At 37.2% G+C, this 22,814-nt stretch overlaps 1 protein-coding gene across 3 annotated transcripts; it reads right to left on the reverse strand.

The window, feature by feature from the left end:
- Positions 1–2,975: 2,975 nt before the first annotated feature.
- Positions 2,976–22,812, reverse strand: trmt11 (tRNA methyltransferase 11 homolog). 3 transcript variants are annotated; one of them, XM_065298564.2, is made up of 14 exons: positions 22,694–22,812; positions 22,451–22,516; positions 22,275–22,348; positions 22,085–22,166; positions 21,914–22,006; positions 21,501–21,635; positions 20,969–21,125; positions 17,743–17,823; positions 17,422–17,586; positions 15,972–16,044; positions 14,692–14,826; positions 9,650–9,770; positions 3,314–3,475; positions 2,976–3,157 (listed from the first exon to the last, which is right to left on the reverse strand). In XM_065298564.2, the coding sequence occupies exons 1-13, from the start codon at positions 22,769–22,771 to the stop codon at positions 3,341–3,343; spliced, it is 1,395 nt and encodes a 464-aa protein (XP_065154636.1). In that variant the 5' UTR covers positions 22,772–22,812; the 3' UTR covers positions 2,976–3,157; positions 3,314–3,340. The 3 variants fall into 3 exon arrangements, with proteins under 3 accessions (XP_065154636.1, XP_065154635.1, XP_073667817.1); XM_065298563.1 differs by lacking the exon at positions 2,976–3,157 and having other exon boundaries at positions 3,189–3,475; XM_073811716.1 differs by lacking the exons at positions 2,976–3,157; positions 22,275–22,348 and having other exon boundaries at positions 3,189–3,475; positions 22,694–22,752.
- Between the last annotated feature and the right edge of the window lie 2 nt (positions 22,813–22,814).

Raw genomic sequence — 22,814 nt, forward strand, 5'->3', positions numbered from 1 at the left:
AACAGCGGAGATTGTGAATAGACATTTAACAGCCACAAAACGGCTGAGCTCCATTGAGAAATTACTTAAACACAACAAGCTTCGACTTTGACATTTTTTACTCCGTAGTGGTTGTTTATATACCATATACCGGTGGAGGTAAAGGAGAGACGGGGGCAAGGTGAGGTCTTTAACTCGAGTTAATCATCGCAGAGGACAGAGAACACCAAACAGCACAAATCACAAACAATAAGAACACAGAGCCTGTTCTTTCCACGGATAAACATTCATGCCACTCGAGACAAAAAAAGAAACGTGGTGATGAAAAGCGACAGGGCCACGTGTAAACCATCAGAAGGCACAAAAGCTAAAAGCGAACTAAGAAGAACTGTTGATTGTTATTCGGTCCTTTTCCTCTAAACATCATCCGGTGCGTGTGGGTAAATGAGCAGCGTATTTACTTTGCTGCCATCTGTAGCTAATAAAACAGTCTCGATGCTTCTCTTGGTGTGCTTATTGTTTTTGCTGGTTATTAGTTTTATTGGCTGTTCGTGAGCACTCCATTTAAACTGCACAGCTCATTTGAAAACAAAAGAGCAATGCTGGAGATTAGAGTCAATTTGGATATTTTTAAACATTTGTAACTGAAAACATCAAGGCCTGGCAAAATACTCCACTTAACTCGTGATGGGTTTTAAAGCACCCTTATTTGCTTGGGAAACAAAGTTACATCCAAACATTTTTTTTAAGAAACAACTATATTTAAATACTCCCTTTGCAATGGGTTTAAATTGAACCTTTATTAAATACTGCTTATATTGAGTATTAAAAGGATAGTTCCTGTCATTTTCTCATCCTCATGTTGTTGTAAATCTGTATGAATTTCTTTTTTATGATGAACACACACAAAAAAGATATTTTAATAAATGATGGTAAGCACACAGCTGATTGTAACCATTGACTTCCATAGTAGGAAAAACAAATATGATGGAATTCAATGGGTACAGTCAACTGTGTGCTTACCATCATTTATCAAAATATCTTCTTCATCATTCATCACAATACTTCCATAATATTTGTTTTCCTACTATGGAAGTCAATGGTTACAACCATCATTTATCGAAATATCTTCTGTGTTCATCAGAAAAATTCATACAGGTTTAGAACAACGTGAGGATGAGAAAATGATGACAGAATTTTCATTTTTGGATGAACTATCCCTTTAAAGGAAAACACCACCGTTTTTCAATATTTTATAATGTTCTTACCTCGACCTAGACGGATTAATACATACCGATCTTTTTTCAATGCGTGCACTTTTAATCTTTGTACAGCGCCTTGTGAATGTGTTAGCATTTAGCCTAGCCCCATTCATTCCTATGGCTCCGAACAGGGATGAATTTAGAAGCCACCAAACACTTCCATGTTTTCCCGATTAAAAGACTGTTACATGAGTAGTTACACGAGTAAGTATGGTTACTTTTGTTTGGAGCCATAGGAATGAATGGGGCTAGGCTAAATGCTAACACATTCAAGAAGTGCTGTACAAAGATTAAAAGTGCATGTATGTATTAATTCATCTAAGTTAAGGTAAGAACATAGTAAAATATTGAAATACGGTGGTGTTTTCCTTTAAACGGGTCCCACACTTGGTGAGAAGTGCAGCCTATTAAAAATTCAAACACATTATTTTCTATAAGGATAAACATGGCGGATAAACCCCCTAGACCAGGGGTTCTCAAACTTAATGATGACAGCAACCACCCAATTAAGAAAGGCCCGTTTCGTAAAATATATATCTATTTATATTTTATTTTAATCATAAATTTTAAAGTTTCCAAACTTAAATAATTGGCTACATAGTACTTTAACTATTTTTGCATTGTTTTTCTTCTCTAAAAATCTTCTGGGGTCCCCCAGAAAAAAACCCTGCCCTAGACAGAATGTGACGCTGTGCTTCTTGCCTTTATGTGTCAAATTTTCGTAGTGATATTCTGACCTTCCCTGAAATTTTACCCGAAAATATCCCCCAAAATAACACTGGCATGTTTTCATTAGTGCTTGGCTGTTGTAATCTTCTACAAACCTGCTAAAAAAAAAACATTTATGTGTATTTGAAAAACAACAGAACTGTAAGTATCGGCGTAAAGTCTGGTCTGACTCAACGTGCTGCAATAACAGCCAATTATAAACTATTTGATGTTCAGTGCACGGCCACGTGTGGGATTTCGTACCAGCACTGAAACAACATTTGTAAAAGAATCAAGCAAAAAGCGTGTCTTGTTTGTTTCAACAAGTTATGCAAAAACTAATCCAATAAAAGATTTCCTAGCCTGACAATCTATCTTCCATTAGTTTCCCTTTTATGTAGAAAGAAACAATGCAAAGTGACAAATGCTCTTCCTGTAATGAGAAAAGGATTGAAACATGAAACAACTAAACGTTGAGCAGACGGTACTGTGGCTTTTCACCTCATTAATCCTGAATAGCGAAGAGTTAAGAAATGGGAGAATGCTTATCTCTATGATATGAACTACGATGCATTTCCTTTCACTCATTGGGTCCACCGTTGGGTCAAAAAGGGACGAACCCAAACCGTTGGGTAGAAATTTAACCTATGCTGGGTTGTTTCCATCCAAAATGCTTGGTTTATTTTAAATTATTATTTGTGTTCTGCCTTAAATGATTTCAAGAAAATAAATACTATAAATAAGCAAATGAGATTTATGAAAAAAAAAAAATTTAACATGCAAGTTTCCGATTTACGATTCAGTTTCAGTAAACTCATAATCGAGGTAAAATTTTACAGGGCAGTCCTAATAGAAATTAACGTATCAACCAATTTACCATTTCATGTTAAACATATTCTCAAATCCTCTTTATTTTCTTAGGATCTTATTTATGTTGAACTAAAGCCTTCAAGATGACCGTCTTTGAGGTGAATTTAAGTCTAAGAGAGAGACTCATTAGTCAGATGTCTAACTGCCCTTGTGTAAAATCTTCACAGACTTTAGATAGCAGGCCGGTAGTCCATCTTCCTTTGCAAGTGCACATTAGATTACAGCCTTACAACTTACCTCTTCACAACCACTCAGTGTTACAGTTATGGCTTTAATCCTCATCGCCAATTAATCTCCAACACATAATGCTAATGGAGCAATAAATTCTCTACGGCTCCCTGCAGGCAGAGCAAGATAACAAGACAAGTGTTGACAAATGATTAAGCAAACGCTTTTATTGAAATCACATTGCAGTGCTAGAAGACACTTACAAATTGATAAAATGATATAAAAACGATAAAATGTATAAACAAAGGCATAAATAAAATAATAACCGAAAAGGTTTCATCTTTTTTTGCCATCTAATCTTTGTGAGCCGTTTTTTGCTCTCTTCCATTCTTCTTGGTGAGACCACTGAAGTATTTCTCTCTGAAGGAATTGTGACCCTGGTATGGTGTGAAGCTGGGGTCTGCAAGATGTGCTAGTTTGTCCGACTCCTGTAAGAAGAAAGCAAGTTTTAAGTCATTTTTAGGTAATTTTCGCCTTTAATTGACAAACAGTATTTTACCCTAGAGGACTTAAAGGGAAAGTTTGTCCAAAAATGAAAATTCTGTCATCGTTTACTCACTCTGCATTGTTACAAACCTATATAAATTTCAGTTTAACCTATATAAAGTTTTGATTAACACAATTGTGAGGAATATTTGTAACCAAACCGATCAGACACCCCATTGACTTCCATAGTAGGAAAAAGAATACTATGCATTAGTGATGCGCGGGTCATCTCATAACCCGCAAGCCCCATAGGTAACCAGCGAGTCGGGTAAAGATATTGTAATTTTATTGCGGGGCAGGTTGAGGCACGTCATTGAAAACAAAACAAACAAAAAAACATGTTCCCTAAAGCCTATATTAAATATTTGGAAATATACATTTTTAAATTTTATTAGGTTCTTTGATAAGGTTAAAATACATAGAGGCGTAACTTGCGCGCCGTAACTTGCGCGCCGTAACTTGCGCGCCGTAACTTGCGCGCCGTAACTTGCGCGCCGTAACTTGCGCGCCGTAACTTGCGCGCCGTAACTTGCGCGCCGTAACTTGCGCGCCGTAACTTGCGCGCCGTAACTTGCGCGCCGTAACTTGCGCGCCGTAACTTGCGCGCCGTAACTTGCGCGCCGTAACTTGCGCGCCGTAACTTGCGCGCCGTAACTTGCGCGCCGTAACTTGCTATCCCCGAGGGAGGAGTAGGATAAATTAAGATCGGGAATTTGTGAATAGTTAATATAAGCGCTGCTTTGTAAATGTTAAAAAAATTTATTACACGGCTCTCTGGAATGCTTGATTCTGATTGGTCAGTTGAGACATTTGCAGGTTCGTTCTTTTCAAATAATAACCGCTCCAAAATAATAATGCATAGTCGGTACTACTTGAACTATTTAAATTGCTCCGCGCCAATAAAGATTACTGTTTGTCGCCATCTTGTGACAAACACTGGACAACCACAACATTTTGACATTAATTTTAACATGTACGGAAAAAAAAACATTTAAACAGTGGATAGAAGAACGAACAACGACAAGACACAGAGAGCTTACTGAGACTGAACTTGACAAAATAGAGCATGACAGCTACGAAGCCAACACACAAAAAAATACAGAATGGGCATTAAAACTTCTCAAAGACTGGCTAAAAGAGAAAAAATGGAGACAGACAAGTATGAAGCAGAGGATCTTAATAAGGTATTACGATCATTTTATGCATCTGTGCAAAGTTTCGCGGAAGGATAAAATTTTTAATTTAAAACAAATATGCCAATAAAATGTTTCAAATTCATATTCATGTCCAGTTTTTTTCTTATGTGGCAAGGAGCCGTGTAATAAGCGGAATAATGTAGAGGCAGCCGGTAGTTATCGGGAAATAAGCCCCTTCAGTGTGATACAAGACCCTCCGCTTCGCGTCGGGTCCTGATCACACTGTCGGGGCTTATTTCCCAATAACTACCGGCTGCCTCTACATTATCCCTTACATATCATTATCCTATCTTGTTATTAATATGAACATGCTGGTTTCTGTGGTTCATAAGCATATGTTGCGATGTAATCTAATGGGTTTTTCCAAGCACTTTTAGGCTGAAATAAAGCCTCTTTTCATTTACATTACAAATGCCTAGTATGCCTATTTTAATGGTTGCGGGTTGTAAAAATAGATACAGTGGTGCAGGGCACGTTGGGGTGGTCCAAATATTTCATAAAAGTGGGACCCACGAGTTGGAAAAAACCCGACCTGCGCATCACTACTATGGATGCCAATGGGGCTTCTGATTGGTTTTGTTACAATCATTTTTAAACATTTCTTTATAATAACCTTTATAATAACCTAAAAATAAACAACCTTTGTGTTTATCAGAACAAACGAATATATACAGGTTTGTATCAACATGAAAGTGAGTAAATGATTACAGAATTTTCATTTTTGGGTGAACTATCCCTTCAACTATCTTTTTAAACAAATCTTTAAATTAGCCCTGACCTGATGTTTGTTTAAAGGTGTAAAATGTTGTTTTTAGCGGAATTGTGAATTGCAACCAACCTCAATTTCAAAACGCAAAGAAAAGCTACAGTAGCTGCCACAGGACAAACATGTCGTCGTCATCTGAGACAACGTAGGGAGGAAACTCTATAGAACACAGTTTGTCCATTTAGGGCTACTGTAGAAACATGGCTTCCGACTTCCATATAGACCTGCGACGTATGTACAAAAACGGCTATTTCTCAGGTAACACCACTTATATTATAGGTATGCACATTGCATTTCTGTCAAGAGAGCCTACTAAGAGAAAAAAAATATTGAAAAAAACTTGTATATTCCCACTTTCATTGAAAAGAAATTGAATAGGGCTGCACTGCTCGCTCTTTCCATTCACTTGCACTAAATGGTGACTGGAGTTAAAGTTTAATTCCATCAGGTTTACAGGCTAAGAGATCGCACAAAAATGTTTTCCAGATATAAAGACCTTAATGAAAAACAAAGACGCACTATAACAACATACAGATAGACAGATACAGACAGACGCTGGGCCATTCCCTTTACAAACTCAAAGTCAAGTGCCTAATGACAGATAGCAGAGTGTTAAGTCCGTCAGATTTCGCCGTTTAGAGTTGAAGCCAGGTTCTTAAACAGGACCTGCTTGAGGGCAGGAGAGAAGCACACTGCCCTGCACCCTAATGAGGTGACAGAAAGACTGCAAGCTAAACGTGATGATTCCAGCCCAGCGCCTGCAAACCATCACCGGCACCTTCCATTATCCACTCCCTTCTGCCAGTCAGCCAGGACGCTGTTGAGGTCACACGCGTCGGCCCCTAGTTAACAATGTAACTCGCCTATCGCACCAAAAGGAGAGACAAGTGGCTTACGCAACACAGGCCACACAAAACACAGCGATAGACCCTTGTGCTACTAGGAACGGATAGAGAAACCCTGAACTTAAGGTTGTTTGACAGCACTAGACTAATGCTAAGCTCCGAAGGGTTCTGTTGTATAAAAGTATACTAGATATTACTTTTAATAACGCCCCTATTCTGAAACATAACCTGTGCGCCTAAATTCATAATCCACATGAAAAGCATCGTTGAACAATCTGACATAGCAGTCAATAAAAATGAATTTGAGATTGAGAGCATTTGGATGTTGTTTCTTTCGCTACTGCTGGAGTAAAGTTTGGCAGAGAGCTCCAATACTGCGCTGAAAGATCCAATGCCAAGATCAAAACTACTTCAACATTGGGAAATGTGCCAGTCAGACACATGCCAGTCAGCACGGATATGCATGTGCGTGTTTCGCGAAGGATTTTATGGGAACAATTTGGGGTTTTGAAGCGGTTGTCAAATCCAAAGATGGATTATTTTCCATACACAGTGCGATTAAGTCATTAAAGCAGGGTAAAAGTGTGAGTCGACCGCAGCCAGATGGTGGGATTATTCAACGTGGAAGCATGAACGCAGAGCAGGACGCAATTGCATTAAGCGTATTCAGGAGCACACGTCAAAAGTTAACATAAATCAAGCACATCTTATGAGCAGACGTAAACGAAATGTCAGTGGTTCATCACAGCTTCACACTGAGACATTTAAGGACCACATGCAGCATCACAGAGGAGCAATACAAAAATAAAAAAAATCACCCAAAAATGAAAACTAGCCCATAATTTACTCACCTTAAATGTCATCCTAGGTGCCCATGACCTCCTTATTAAAAAATATCTTGGCTCCAGTGGCGGCCCGTGACTGCTCATCCGAGGGGCGAAAATTCAAAAAAAGTGTTTGGAGTGTCACGTGTGTTGCTCGTGTTTTCAAAATAGGTGTTTGTTGCGTCATGTGAACCATGTGCATCACGTGTTTTGTAAAAAATAAGTACCTGCTGCACACGCGTCAAAACTGTTTATGATAAAAGAGACGCTCACGTTCACAAAATACACGCAAGACACTCCCTTAACAGTAAAGTCTGATTACGCATGAGATTATGCGAGTATCTGGCAAACGAGAGAGTCTCTTTTATCATAAACCCTTTAGACGCGTCTGCAGCAGGCACTTATTTTGACAAAACATGTGATGCACATAGGATCGCTCGTCGCGCAGAACACATATTTTGAAATTACAAACAACACACAAGACGGGCTACATACATGTTGTGACGAACTTTGCATCGAGCGCCTCGAAAAAAAGAAGTCACCGGCCGCCACTGCTTGGATCTTCTTAGCTTTGTAATCCACTGAATGGTGTCCACTTATTATCGTCAAAAAAAGCAACCCATATGACTCCACTGGGTGATACAAGTCTTCTGAAGCAAAACAATACGTTTGTAAGAGAAAAAAAGGTAGGGACACACCAAACGGACACTCTAAACCGAAGTAGAACACACTACAGGGTCAGCTCACATTGGCTGCATCTGGGTTCAAAGGCTTGTCACACCAAATGGATGGAAAAATATTAGATTAGTGTTTTGTGCATCCCGCTTTGACATTTGCTTGCTTTGTTGCTTCTGTTTTTCTCTGTGTGGACTGCTTGGTCATGCTGAACAGCCAATAAGAATGACCAAACTCCCAAACGAGCGCCACCGCTGATTTAAAGGTGCAATTTGTAAGATATTTGCAGTAAAATGTCCAAAAACCACTAGGCCAGTGTTATATATTTTGTCCAGCTGATTACTATCAATATCTGTAATGTTTTCAACTACTTGTAAATCGTGAGAAAATTTCCATTCAAAACATTGACACGGGGCAGTGCAGTCTCCTATCAATGACGTTAATATCCATGTGACCCTTTGTCACCTCCTTTACTGACGTAAAAACGACATGACAACAGTGGTCGAGTTCGAAAAAATAAAATGGCGGCCAAGGAAGCGACTGGAGCACCAATTTAGTGTAAATAAATGTATATTTTCACTTTTTACACATTTTAATTGCATTTCTAGCGAGAAATTAGTATTGTAGTATTGTATTGTAGTCAAACTACATCTTTAACGTGGTGAATCGGGTAAAAAAAGGCGACAGCGACTAATTTTAGTGGACAGCCTGGTGTGTCTCGTAGTCTCAACTAGTCAGTTGTCGTACGTGTCATGACAAAACATGCAGTAAGAAAGTCATATACAACAAGTGTGGCATAAAGAAGAGTAAATTATGGGGTAATTTTCATTTTTGGTTAAACCATTCATTTGACAAGGTGGCTGGGTAGAAGGAATTTGGGAACTGTGAACAATGAAAATGTGAAGGCAAACACAAAGGTAAGATGCATTATAGCATTAATATTTGCTCTACTGGTGCGGTGGCAAAAGACAAAGCAAATCATGCCAAAAGGCCTTTACTTTCTTACATGCTTATATCTATCCAAATCATGGGCAAACTAAGACAATAGACCCTTTCACACATACAGTCTTTACTGGTAATTTACTGGAAAGAACAGACCCTCTGCTTTCAAACAAAAAAAAAAAACTGTTCCATCCTACCTTCATTAGTTCTCTTGTAATCACCTCTCAAACATGGGTAAGTTTCTTCAAAAACACCCAATTTTGAGCAAAAAGCTTAGATAATTCCATTTTTGCGAAGGACTTTTGATAGAGATCAGATGCAGAGCGATCTTTAAAACATACACGGAGTTCTTTCTCTTTCACGTGAGGCGCTACTTCCGGGTTGTATAAGTTGCGGAAGTGCGCCACCTGGTGAATAATAGCGGTGTTGCGGAAAGACGGAAAATCTTGTCATTGGCGGGGAAGCATTTCTCTTAATTGACGAGATATCTCGTCAATGGCGGCGAAAGAGTTAAGCCGCAGGATCAGTTCGACTTCGCCTAATGCAATGTTGTTTGGTTATGAGCAACTTCGCAACCGTCAACGTTTCCCACAGATGTAAACAACAAAATACAGACCGTGGATATGAAGTCATAACCCTCAATTGTTTACAAATACAACACTGAACTCGCCACGCCACAGGTAACTTCCGCTTTCTCTCCGTGTTTACCAGTATTTTGATACTGATGTGTGAATGATGTCCTACTGGTAAAATGACGGAACGTCGCTGCTTGTGTAAACAGCACATTTTTGTATTTATTGGTAAATTCATCCTGGTAAATTCATGGTAATTTACTGAAATTACTGTGTGAAAGAGGCTAATGACCCACCTCAGGCTCTTTGGTCTTTTCCATAGTGATCAGTCTTCTTGAAGTGTGGCTGGACAGAGTCTGTTCGCAGTTGCTGACGAGAGTAAGACATGGATGAAGCGGGACCATCTCTTCACAGTACCTGTAGGACACAGCAAACACACAGAAACTTAAGCCAGGTTAAGGTGAATCCATGCGTTGCTATCTGTAAATTTAACACTTTCCTCGCCAGCGGTTTAAAAAAATAGCCAGCCAGCACAAGCATTTTTTTATGATTTTCACAAAGGTTTAATGCCTTCCAGAAAATGTTCTTCCTTAAATAATAAACAGAAAATATATTAAATGAAAGAACAAAACCCTTTATCCTATCTTCATTTGTTCTCTTTTATCACCTCTCAAATATGAGTAGGTTTCTTCAAAAATACAACATTTTGAGCAAAAAGCTGAGATAATTGCATTTTTGTAAAGATCTTTTGATAGAGATCAGATTCAGAATGATGATCAAAACACACAGAGTTTTAACTGTTTTTAAAACCGTGGATGCTTCAGTGTTTTATAAGTTGGGTAAGAGCGCCACCTAGTGGATAACAGCAGAAATATGGATTGCCGTAAAAACTCGCCATTGGCAGGGAAGCGTTCTCTTTTAATTGATGAGATTCAATGGTGGGGAAAGAGTTAACAAAATTCAGTTTTTAAGCAAGTACACCAAGTAAGTGGTGCTGTTGGGCTGGATTTCTTGGGAAATATCAATTTAACATCATTGACTTCAACCCACTTGCAAATAAGTGTATTAAGTAAATTGCAATTTAATGTTCAAACAGAGATGGCACTATAGAGTAAAAAACTCTTTCCCCGCCAGCGTTTTTAAAAAAAGTTGCCAAAAAGCCCCAGCAATTTTTATGATTTCCACAACAAAAGTTAAATTCCTTCCAAAATGTTCTTCTTTAAATATATAAACATACAATATATCAAATAAAAGAAGAGACACTCTGCTTTAAAAAAAAACATGTTTCGTCCTACCTTCATTTGTTCTCTTTTTATAACCTCTCAAATATGGATAGTTTTCTTTCGAAAATACAAACATTTGAGCAAAAAGCTGAGATAATTGCATTACTGTGGAGGATTTTTGATAAAGATCCGATTCAGTGCGATGATCAAAACATACACAAAGTTTGAACTGTTTGCCCTAAGGGGTTTCTTCCAGGTTTTATAAGCCACCTGGTGGATAATAGCGGAAATACGGATTGCCGGAAAAATTCGTCATTGGCAGAGAAGCCCTTTCTTTTCATTGATGAGTTAACTCGTCAATGGCGGGGAAAGAGTTAAATAATGCAAAGCTTGCCAAAATATGACCCAGTCTGTGAAAACCCAGCTCAAAGGCCATTTTTTTGTGATTTACTGTTTTTCCATTGTATGAAAATATAACCTTGATATCTTTAATATTGACCGAGTAAGGCCAACAATGACTGAAATCAAACTTTGATGCTCCAAATCTCATAGTTAGATTATGAAACTTTAGACTACATTTTACAGGCAGGGTCACAAATGAAAACAGAATCATTTCAAGAAGATAAACAAGTTGTTGGGATGCATGTGAACTCGGCTAAGTTAACCTTTAACACCTGCGTATTGTAGTTTCACATGAAGCTCACCAGTCACTGCCAAGCCCACAAGAGCCTCACAACCACTGAGAAAGTCCAAACTATATGCTGTTCCCAGAGGCCTTAAAGAGTTGGTAGGGCCATTAATTCAGCAGGGAGTTGGGCTGGTGGGCTGTTAAACGTTTACTCGCTGACAGACACGGTCGCACGCTCCAACTCCCTTCATTTTTCAGACCATTATGTAAATATGGCTCGAAAATGGCTGCAAAAAAATCGTCCGGGGGCAGCTAGCTGTAGCCGAACGTGATCCACACAAACCCACTCATCCACAAACCGCTGAGCACACACAGTTAGCTGCGTTTCAAACAAATCATAAATTACGTGCCTTCTTTTCAACAGGCCTGACAGAGCAAAACAAGGGGGCATACGAAGCGTACATATTCTCCATCGCACTGTTTACATGGAGCTTCTGCTGTCACCTTGGAGAAATGTCTAACAAATCTTAGCGTTCCAGGAAAGGACTCTCCGGAGTACACGGTCAAGAGAAATCACATGATGGAATCATATTTTGGAATATGCAATGAGTCAGAATGGAGAGATTACATTGCTACTACTATTGACTAACGGTCCCATGTGGATTATGCTCATGTCTGCTTTCACCCAACGCCAGTCGTACCATCTGAAATGGATTATTCTTCTGCTTGCGGTGATGGGCAGTGGTGACAAAACAGTTCAAAAAGATGGATAAAACATTTCCTTTGGACACACACACACACACTCCAACAGCTTCTTAACACAACGATGACGCCTACAATAAAGTATACATTATTCGATAAACGTGGCCTTCGAAACTGAGGCCAATATGAGGTTCTCCTCAATTTGTTTTGTTTGCATATTGGTGTGCAATACGGCTGGATATTTACAGTAGGGTCACAGAGTCTAATCTAAAGATGAGATAGAAAAGATGGGAGGAGCGTTTAGAAATAGAACGACAGGCCAGTCTTCCAGAAAATAGATACTTCACCATGTGTGGTCTTAAAAAACACACTGACATCTATGCGACTTCTGGTGAGTTACAGCAGACACAATGACCGACCCTGTGCATCGACTAAAGAGATAGCAGACGCCAATGTCACCTTTCTACCATTTAAGAGATAGTTCACCCAAAAATGAAAATTTATCATTATGTACTCATCCTCAAGCTGTTACAAATTGCTTTTCATTTTTGAGTAAAACTTCCCCTTTACGGCAGGTATTTAAATTTTTTTTAGTCAGCCAAACCTCCTTGACCAAAATTATTACCCTCTGAAATTTTAAGTTAATATTTGAATAATTAATAGTCATTAAAAAGTAAATTCTTAATTTTACACAAAATCCGATATCCGCCACATTCTTCTGTCATCTTTTCTCCCTTTTTCCCAAAACGCGATAAACGCCAGTCCTCCTTCTCTGCAGAATGCAATAAATCTGCTCAACAAATCACAGCGCACCATTCCACACATTGTAAACAACAATGGCGGTGCGTTGAATACACACGGTTTTTCTCATCTACTTTGTACTTCGTGATCAACAAACAAACAAAAACAAAGTAATACTTTAAAGGCATTGCTAAACCTGTGGTGGTTTTCTGTGACGGGGAAGAAACGTAAGCCATCAAAATCAAATAATTTACGTGAGAGGCACTTGGGAGATGGAAAAATGCCGTCTGTTGCTTGTTCTCCTGACAGCATCAAGCTTCTGTCATGCTAACACCCCAGATGACCCCAGGTGATCTTATGAAAAACGTTCCATTATTTTACTTGAAGCTAAAATCGAGCAGGACCGAAACATTTTACATCTGATCGCTGTCAAAAAAGTTCAGCGACGACGTCCCAAGTATAACCGCAGCAATGACAGTGTTATTAATATGACAAAGTAAGTGTTTTGGTTAATGCCAATAATGTTTATTTTTTAATCAGTGTATACCACTAGTCAACTAAATGAAAATAACATGGCAAAGATGAATGCACATTTATATATTGATTCAATGGATTTATAGCATTTTGATAAAAAAACTTTATTGCATTTTGTGGAAAAAATAATCCGTTTTTATAATAAATCTTTAATTTATTTTTTATGTTTTTATAACCTAAAGATGCTATGTGAAAGTTTGTAACAGAAAATAGTGGTTTTCATCTTGTCACTTTCTTGGTATAGAAAACACATTTTTACCGAAATTAGTCAAAATGAATTTATAGCGTTTTGGAACCAAACTCTTCAAATAGAGTTGGCGCTAAACTCGGCATGACTGTGGCCCGTTCTTAAAGTTAAACAATGCACCGTTAATTGTTTTATTTTGATCAACTCACGAACCCCCCTGTGATTACCTCATGAACCACCAGGGATTCGAGAACCACACTTTGGAAACCATGCCTTCTGTTTGGGTACCAAGCTCAGGAGTTTATTATTACTTTGTTAAGTGAAAACACTTAAGTGAAATCTTGCTCTTAACCGTCAAGTCTTGTAATTGATACAAAGATTAATGCTGCAAAACTCAAAAACACCAGGTGGAATATTTCTGCAGAAATTGGATGAGCATTGCGTAAGCAATGTAAAATTCATGGGTTCGATGCATGTTCACTGGGATACTAATAAAACAATTTATAGATTGAAGTCACTGTAAGTCGCTTTGGATAAAGCATCTGCCAAATGCATATATGTAATGTAAAGTAGACCAATTTGATACTATGAGCTGGTGTCAACCCTACTTCAGCAGCTATAATAAGCTACTTCAACACCAAATATTATTTAAAAAAAAAAGCTGCCAATCAAACCCCTGCAAAGAAGAGTAAAAAAACACCTTACATTGATAACTGATAACATAGCTAGCCACAGATCTAGACTAGAGAGCATTTTCCTGACATCTGATACAAGATTTTTTTTGATTTGTCATTCAATCCTTTGAATAAAGACGATGTAAGCTAAATAAATTATTTTGCGTCAGCAATCCCATAACTGTACTAGGAAAAATCTGTTGATGGTGCTTATATGACTGAGACAAAGGTGAGGTAAATCCTGGTAAATCTGAAGATCACACATAACAGATATCTCCTCTATCCCACTCCCTGTAATCAGTGAATAGCATGATCTGTGTACATGGCTGTTTGTGGTCAGTGGAAAAGCCCCACGGCTTCACACCTGCTCTACTGATGGCCTGACCTCAGGTCAGCATGCCCGAGCAGGTTTAACACCACTGAATAAGGGGCTTGAGCTACTGATATGCTTTAAGCCTACTTGTCTCACAAAAGAAGGTGCAAGGTGGCCCTCTAGTGACGGTTTATTGCACATTTGCAGGGGGGATTGCATTTTGGCTAGATCCAGGATCAGAAGCACATTGTTGGTGTCTTCAACAGTAAACATGGCCAATATAGTGAACATTGGATAAATAAGAAATTTAACTAATTCTTTTTTTGATTGACTTACTCTGGTCTGTAGACTGGAAGCCAGTAGACGAGACGCCCGCCCAAAACCAAATGGCAGGCTGCAAAATTCAAGAGGTCGGCGAATATGTCACTCAAGTGATATGCCATTGAAACCGGGACATGGTTTTCTCCAGCGCTGTGTAAAAATATGAAACAACGATTTAACAGAAAGAAGAGCATCAGGGTGATTCTCGCGAAATTAGACTTATGAGGTGTCATGAAACATTTTGATAAAAAAAAGTAAATGCAAAGTAAGAGTTTCAAAATAAGAAGCATACAGTTACAAACATCTTTTCATGAACTATTTTGCACATGATTTCAAGTGAAATCATACAAACCAATTTTGTAGTTTTTCCAAATATAAGGGGAACATTTTCATTACTGCAATGTGTCCATGACTGGATTTGGGTTCTTTGGCATGGGAATATTTATAATTAAAAAATCTAAAAAATAAAAAGCTTCAGTGCATTGTTATACTATAAACATTTACAGTAAAAAAACATGTGGTGTTTGGTGATCATTGGTAAATATATAGACAATAATAAGGAATATAAATGTGTCCAAGACCAAATTTTCTCAACCTACGCAACAATTTTCAATCATTGTTTAAGCCCTCAAGGAACTAACATTTAAAAAAATAATAGTTGGAAGGGACATAATTGACTGTGACACTCAAGATGGCTACCAGGTAAGCAGTTCTTATTTTTTCTCTCCAGATAAAAGTTGAAATTTTGTTTGTCATAGTACCTAGACAACTTTTTAGTTCTCATTACCGAAACATAAGTTTGTAAATGCATATATTTAATATAATATCATGTTGCAGTAATGATAATTTTTGATAATGATAATCTAAAAAATGTAAATAATTCTATAGGAAATATTTTTTAAATCCTCTAAAAATAATAGTTATAGTAAGTTCAGACCTTAATTTTATATGTGCAAAAAAAATCTGATGCTGGACACCTTCTAAATCTGGATTTCGTGAGAATCACCCACCTGCGTTTTAAAAATAAACTTAAGTGCTTACTTAGTCTGGAATTAAACTCAACATCTAAACTCATTGTCTAGCAATAATGCATATAAATTTAGACAAAACCAATATTCAATATAATAATTTATTTTCTCTCAATCAAAATTCATTTTTGTTTGCTATTAGCTAGGCAGCATCTGGATCGTTTGGATGGCTGGAAATCTGTACAGTTGTAGTTCTGACATCAAATGAAAAGAGCACATCTGCATTGGATACATTAAAGCACAGGTGCAGAAAGGTGATGGGCTTACAAATCGTCAGGAGGTCTGATGATGTCTTTATGGGATCCTGTTCTTCTAGTTGACTCACGAATGCCATATGGAGCTGTACAAGAGAGAGAGAGAGAGAGAGAAAAAAACATATTTTAGATTTAGCTACACACAACACCAACTCAAAGGAGAAAAGAGCGGGCGAGAAAAATGTGATGCGTCTTTATAAAGGTGAAGTGTAAGATCTGTCACTAGCAGAAGGAACCAGAATATAAAATGATGATGATTTCCAGACATTCCCATTGTTGGAATTGTCCTGTCCTGAACCCTATATGAAAAACAGCTAAAACTAGCCTAAGCTGGTGGACTGGTTTTAGCTGGTCTCTGGTTTTTGGGTGTTTGACATTTTTTTTTTGACCAGGCTGGAGGTTTGTCCAGCTTGCCCGGTCTTTAAGCCTGTTTAAAGTGGATGTAGCTGGTTTAGGGGCCGTTCACATATCGCGTCTAAATCCGCGCAGAAAACGCGACCGCCTGTGGGTTTATTGTCACATGACCTGTTGTTCGCTTGTGGCATTTAAGAATTTTGAAATGTTTTAACCCGATGCGGTGCGGACACGCCTGGAAAAACGAGCGCGGTTGCACCGCGTGCGCATCGCTTCCATTATGAGCACGCATACCGCGCGCCTACATTTGAAATAACGAACTTGAGCGTGCAAAAAAGGCGAAAAGTGAATCGCCCCTTACGCTGGTCCTTCCATTCTGGCAAAGCAGGTCTTCCAGCCTGGTCAAAGCCCATCTAAAACCAGTCTGCTACACAAGCCTAAGCTGGTTGGCTGGTTTTAGCTGCAGTTCAGCAGGAAACTCAATGGTTTTAGTAGGGCTACGACATGCTAACTAAAATTGTCTTTCTACCGATTACACTACAATTTAAAGGGCCCATGTCACAGGACTTTTTTAAGATGTCAAATACATCTTTGGTGTCCCCAGAGCACATGTGTGAAGTTTTAGCTCAAAATACCATATAAATAATTTATTATAGCATGTCAAAATTGCCACTTTGTAGGTGTGTGCAAAAATGTGCCGTTTTGGGTGTGTCCTCTAAAATGCACATGTGCAGATCAAGTGCAAACACTGATCACAATGATGGTGGTTTGTTGAAATTGAAACTCAATTGTTCTGTGAATTATTTTCTCTCTGCACTAAATGGCAGTGCTGTGGTTGGATTATTATAATAAGAGCTCCTTATGACATCATAAGGAGAGCCAAATTTCAACGACCTATTTTTTCATGTGCTTGCAGAGAATGGTTTACCAAAACTAAGTTACTGGGTTGATCTTTTTCAAATTTTCTAGGTTGATAGCATCACTAGGGACCCAATCATAGCACTTAAACATGGAAAAAGTCAGATTTTCATGTCATGGCCCCTTTAAGAGTGAAAATTGACACACTTTTCCTTCACTAAAGTCATTTTCTCATTAAAAAAAAAACATACGGTCTGTGATGATGGCATCAAACAATGCATCTTTTCTCCAGGAAGGTTTAGAAGCGTCAGACACCATGACGTCCACGTACAGACTCTCAGCGCCGTACTGCCTCAGGTTTGCTCGGATGTTCTCATCTGGACCTCTCCATTTCTGATTCTTCCTGCTGGCTTTTCCTGCAACCGTTTAAAGCGTTTACAGGTGGACAACACTGAATAAATACACATCAGGTAAAAACCTAATGGTCAAGATTTAGATACTTGGAACAATAGTGCCATACTCTTCAAATTGAGCTGAGATGAAACATGCTTGTGTTTAAAACAAATCCTTACCAATTCCATGAATAGTGTTATAATCGATGTCTGTCCCACATACATACGCCCCAAAGTGCGAACATGCTACAAGTAAACTTCCTGGAAAATAAAATCAAGGACATGAACATTAGAAAGGTGAAAGAGCAGAAAGTTGAATTTAAAGATAAAGTGTTTAAATACTTCATAAGTTCATATACATCATAAGTATATTGTGGCACATTCAAAACATCATTATCTGAACCAATGGGGTGAGTTTAAGGTGCCAATATTGGTTTGCGAGACGTTAAAATTTTTAATTGCCAATCTGTTATTTTTACAATTGCATTTATTGCCGTCGGTGGCGCAGAAGTGACACGCTTCACCATTAAGGAAAAGAAAATAAGCAGTCAAAGCATTTTTGCAGATTACAGATCTTATTAACTGCCTAACACTTTCTCTCTAGCTCTAAAACTACAGCTTATAAAGATTTCCAGCCATCCAAAGGATCATTCGACTCAAACTGGCAGTAAACTTGCACATCTGGCTGGCAGATCTCTCAGAAAACACACAGCAAAAGTTGTAAAGGCACAGACTTCTGATGAAGCCAGGCACGCTACAAACCCATTTACAGTGAGCCTGGGTCTAAGAGAGAGACGGAGGGGTAAATTTAAGGCCCTATTTTTTCTTCGATTTAGATGAAATAATGTTCAAACTGCATACTAACTCATTTACAATTGCCAGTTCTGCACCATGGTTTCATATACTGACAAATAAAATGACAGAAATGTCCAAAAACAGAAGAAAGACATTTCTCAGACAGATGAGCATGTAAATATGTTTGTTTTTTCTCAACAAGAACACACACATTTACATAAACCATATGATAACCATAATATGCAGACTCGAGTTTTATGTAGGTTCTGTACGTTAACATGGGCTGTTCAACAGCCTTATTATAGTTTTCTTTTATTGCTCTGTGTGAGGTTAAAAAATTTTTTCTCTAGGATAAAATAAGATTTTGAAAGAGCTTTTTGATTGATGAATTAAAATTTAAGTGGCACTTATTGTGCCCATTTTTACCAAATGCAATATAAGCCTCAGGTGTGCCTAGAAAAAAAGCACTGCACCTTTAAATGCAAATGAGTTACAGCTGCTCACTCCCTTACCAAGAGAGAGCTTTTGGTTAAAAATAGATCTGATTCATGTGAATATAGTCAAAGACAATATTATTTTTTAGCTGCATAGTGCTACAATGGGCTAACAAACACATTTAGAAAGCTTATGGGTAAAATTAACCAGTGAGGGTTTGTTTTTGTGATGTCACAATAACAAGAGAATCAAAACAAGCTTTGGTTTACACATACAGTTTAGGATTGTTGTGTTCACAGACTACCAACCCACATTTATGTCCAAACACCTTGTAAAAGTAGATTTTGCATAATATGTGCCCTTTAACCATTAAAACGGAATCCAGAACATTTTGGGAAAATAAACGGATAACATATGGCTCTAAAAATTGCGCCCCAACTGTTCTAAAAGCCAGCATTCCTACATGACTGATGACAATAAAAAGCAGTAATTTCAAAATGAAATAGAAGTGAAAAAGTGGGCCGAATTTGAACAGTGAAATATGCAAATTCTGTGGTATTATATTTTACAATGCAAAAATTACTTTCTTACTTAGTATTTTTGTCTTGTTTTCAGTAGAAATATCTAAACATTCTTAAATCAAGATGCTTTTTCTTGATGAGCAAAATGACCTAAGTAAAAAAAGTCTAGTTTTAAGACAAATAATATACAATTTAAGTGAATTTGTGATTAAAACAAGCAAAAATATCTGCCAATCGGGTGAAAAAAAAATTGTGAAATAAGATTTCTTTTTTCTTAAACACTTAATTCAAGTAACATTTTCTCACCCCATTGGCAGATATTTTTGCTTGTTTTAAGCACAAATTCACTTAAATTGTGTATATTTTTTGTCTAAAAAACTAGTATTATTTTCTTAGATCATTTTGCTCATCAAGAAAATACATCTTGATTTAATAATTTTTAGATATTTCTACTAAAAACAAGACAAAAATACTATATTCCATGAGCCCTAAGAGAAGCTCCTGTAGATGTCGGCTCCTGGTTTGGGTTAAGTGAGAATGAGAAACAGAAGATGATAATACACATCTTCAATCACTTAGACAAGCTGTCAGAGCTCATTTCAGTCAAAACAAGACACAAACACCTGCTTCAGATGATACATCTAAAGTGTTGTCAAATGTTAAAGACACTAAAAGGTAGCTTTACATTTTGGTTATGAGACTTTCATAGGTACCATCTTAAATCAATGTTCAATAAACATAATATTTAGGTGAAGTGTGAAATTTCTATTCCGCCCCCATAAATCTCACATAACTGTTAAGTCAGGCTACAAACATATGGGAGACAGTCAGGATGAAACTAAACGCAGAATGTTTGATACAGGCATAGAGACCCCATGTTCACTTTTAAGTAAAAATCTAAAGCTTAAACCTTTTCGTACATATTAATAGAGGAGAAAGTGTTTTTTTACAAAAAGTGATATAGTTCGTAAGTCTAACTGCAGGCAATTCAAGATTACAAAGCAAGTTGCAACGTAACAAACAAAATAAATAAATAATGGGTGCATTAATATAGAATTTAACTGAAGGTATGATCACAAATGTGTATGACAGCTTTAAATGTGGCTCATCCAACCAGATTTTAGCTGAAACTATCAGTTTGCAAACAGAATGACACAGCATCATATCGCTTCACTGCTCGCATATGTGCGCAGTCTGCAGCTTCTATCAATCAGATTGAACCGTGGTTCTGCAATATGACAGTGACGAACAAACATATGGTAAGATGACTGAAAACAACCTTTCTTGCATGCAGCACATTAGGGAAATGTACGGCAAAATACTAAGATTTACTTGGAGTGATGAACATATCACAGAAACAGTTTTGGAAACAATTTTTTTTAAGTATGTGAACCTGCCTGTGAAAACCCAGCCCAAGTCATCCCTTGTGACTTAGTGCTTTGTACATAAAATTATACTCACATTCAGTGAAAATATAACCTTGATATGTTTAAAATTGACTGAGACATGTCAAAATGAATGGTTAAAATCTAAATCTCATTATTAGATCATGAAATTTCAGACTGGTTTTCACATACATGCAAGCCTGTCTGACTAGGTGCATTTAAATAGAAAGGAATCCTGTTCATATATGTGCATGCATATACATTACTCACCCGTTCCAACAAAAGGATCATAAACCAGATCACCAGCCTTCACTCTGGCATGATTGGCCATGATAAAAGAAAGCCCGGCATCCATACTAGTGTTCCCAATGAAGTGTCTCTTCTTCACACTGTAAGAGCGGATTAGGTCTCTCTGACCATCTGCAATCTGAGACACAGTATGTTATTTTACATTTTTTTATTTTTGTAATTTTTAAAGCACAGATTTTAATAGGATTTCTTAATATAGTTACTCACTCCAAATATATAAACATGGCTTAAATGTATTTTGCACAGTGATTATCAATTCATTTAAGATAAGTGGGGAAAATAAATAATACAATGATCATGCAGTGTGTGACAGTAAAATAAATCTTCATATAACTGACAAGCTTTTTGCAGCAATTTCCAATATAATATCAAATTCATACTTCGATGTGGGATGGTATAAAAGTGTATAATGGGGAGCTACACAACAAATAAAAAAATTTTTTTAGTTTTTTTTTTTGCATTTGCATGCATGGATCAATACATTACAACTCACCCATCTCCCAAAATACATATGGAAAGGCTCATCTGGGATGTTGTTTGGATCAGAGCCATAATCTTCAAGCAAACAAAATATGTGATCAGGATCCTTCAAATTGACCTTCCCTTTAAAAGGTAGAAAGTCTAGAGCCTGTGGCAACAATGAAGAAAAAAATCATAAGATAAAGAATAAAAGATCTCTGTAAAAGATTAACTTTTTACTGGACCTATGTTCAGGAATCTATACTAAATCAAACTATATTGATAAAATGCTTAGAAATTAAAAATGCACACCTTTCAAATCTTTTAGACAAAATGAATAATGCATTTCTCTAACAAAATGCCGGCTATTAATAGGATATAACTATAAATAGAATGTCACAGAAGCAATAATACAATATTTGTTGTCAAACACGACACAATACTTACATCAATCTTCTTGATTCTGTCCTGAAACACTAATGTCTTGTTGAAAGTGTAGACGTTGATCTTATATGTTAAATTTTGCTGTAAATATGGAGCCTATGTAGAAAAAACAATTACTATTAGGAAGACATATAAGGGTGATTTATATTGACCACAATTAATTGAACAACAAACCATGTTTTCTGTTGGATACTCTAACAATGATGCCTTCAGGTCGGATGTTGTTTTACCATGACCCCAAAGTTCAAAAGCCGACCTAGAAATTAAAATTAAAATTTAATTTTATATAAAGAAAGCCAAGCAAATCATTGACCTTTTCAAATACAAGCAGAGTCAGACTCAAGCATTAAACACTTTAACCTACTTGGCACAAACTGTTCTTGACATGACGCTGCGTATGTCATCTTCCAATAAGCCATTTAATTGCCAAAATGGAGACTGACAAAGAAATGTTAAACTGTTAAGAGCGTCTGAAAGCAACTAAACATTAATCATGTCAATGTTTTATGGACATTAAAATAAATACAATTTTGACATTACCTTTTCTTTGAATGTTTCAGATGTATCAAACGGCCTGTTCCTTAGAGATAACAATGATTTTATTTCCTGTTAAATATTTGAAGTAAAATAATTGTTATTAACAGATGAAATAATTACTATGTAACAATGTAAACAATATCTGGATTGATTTAATCAACTGTCTGGACAGTCTGACAGCACAGAGACATTCCCCGCATAAAATAGCAAACTTAAGGTTTGGATATACAAGTATACAATTTGTACCGGTAATCTAAAATCCACGTTATCATGTGCAAGATGAAGTAAAAATTGTTTGCACGCCCGTCTACCGGGTAGCGCCATGTTTGTGTGTAACGTTTAAAATCTCCCGGCGAGAACAAACTGT

This window comes from Paramisgurnus dabryanus, chromosome 13 (assembly GCF_030506205.2).
Source record: "Paramisgurnus dabryanus chromosome 13, PD_genome_1.1, whole genome shotgun sequence".
NCBI classification, from domain to species: domain Eukaryota; kingdom Metazoa; phylum Chordata; class Actinopteri; order Cypriniformes; family Cobitidae; genus Paramisgurnus; species Paramisgurnus dabryanus.

Excerpts from the sequence above, each read along its gene's own strand:
- trmt11 (XM_065298564.2), bottom strand. The coding sequence starts at position 22,771 with ATGGCGCTACCCGGTAGACGGGCGTGCAAACAATTTTTACTTCATCTT. Across the intron at positions 22,349-22,450 it reads CTGAAACATTCAAAGAAAAG|TCTCCATTTTGGCAATTAAA; the intron begins GTAATGTCAAAA and ends TTTCTTTGTCAG. Across the intron at positions 9,771-14,691 it reads CTTCCAGTCTACAGACCAGA|GTACTGTGAAGAGATGGTCC; the intron begins GTAAGTCAATCA and ends TGTGTCCTACAG.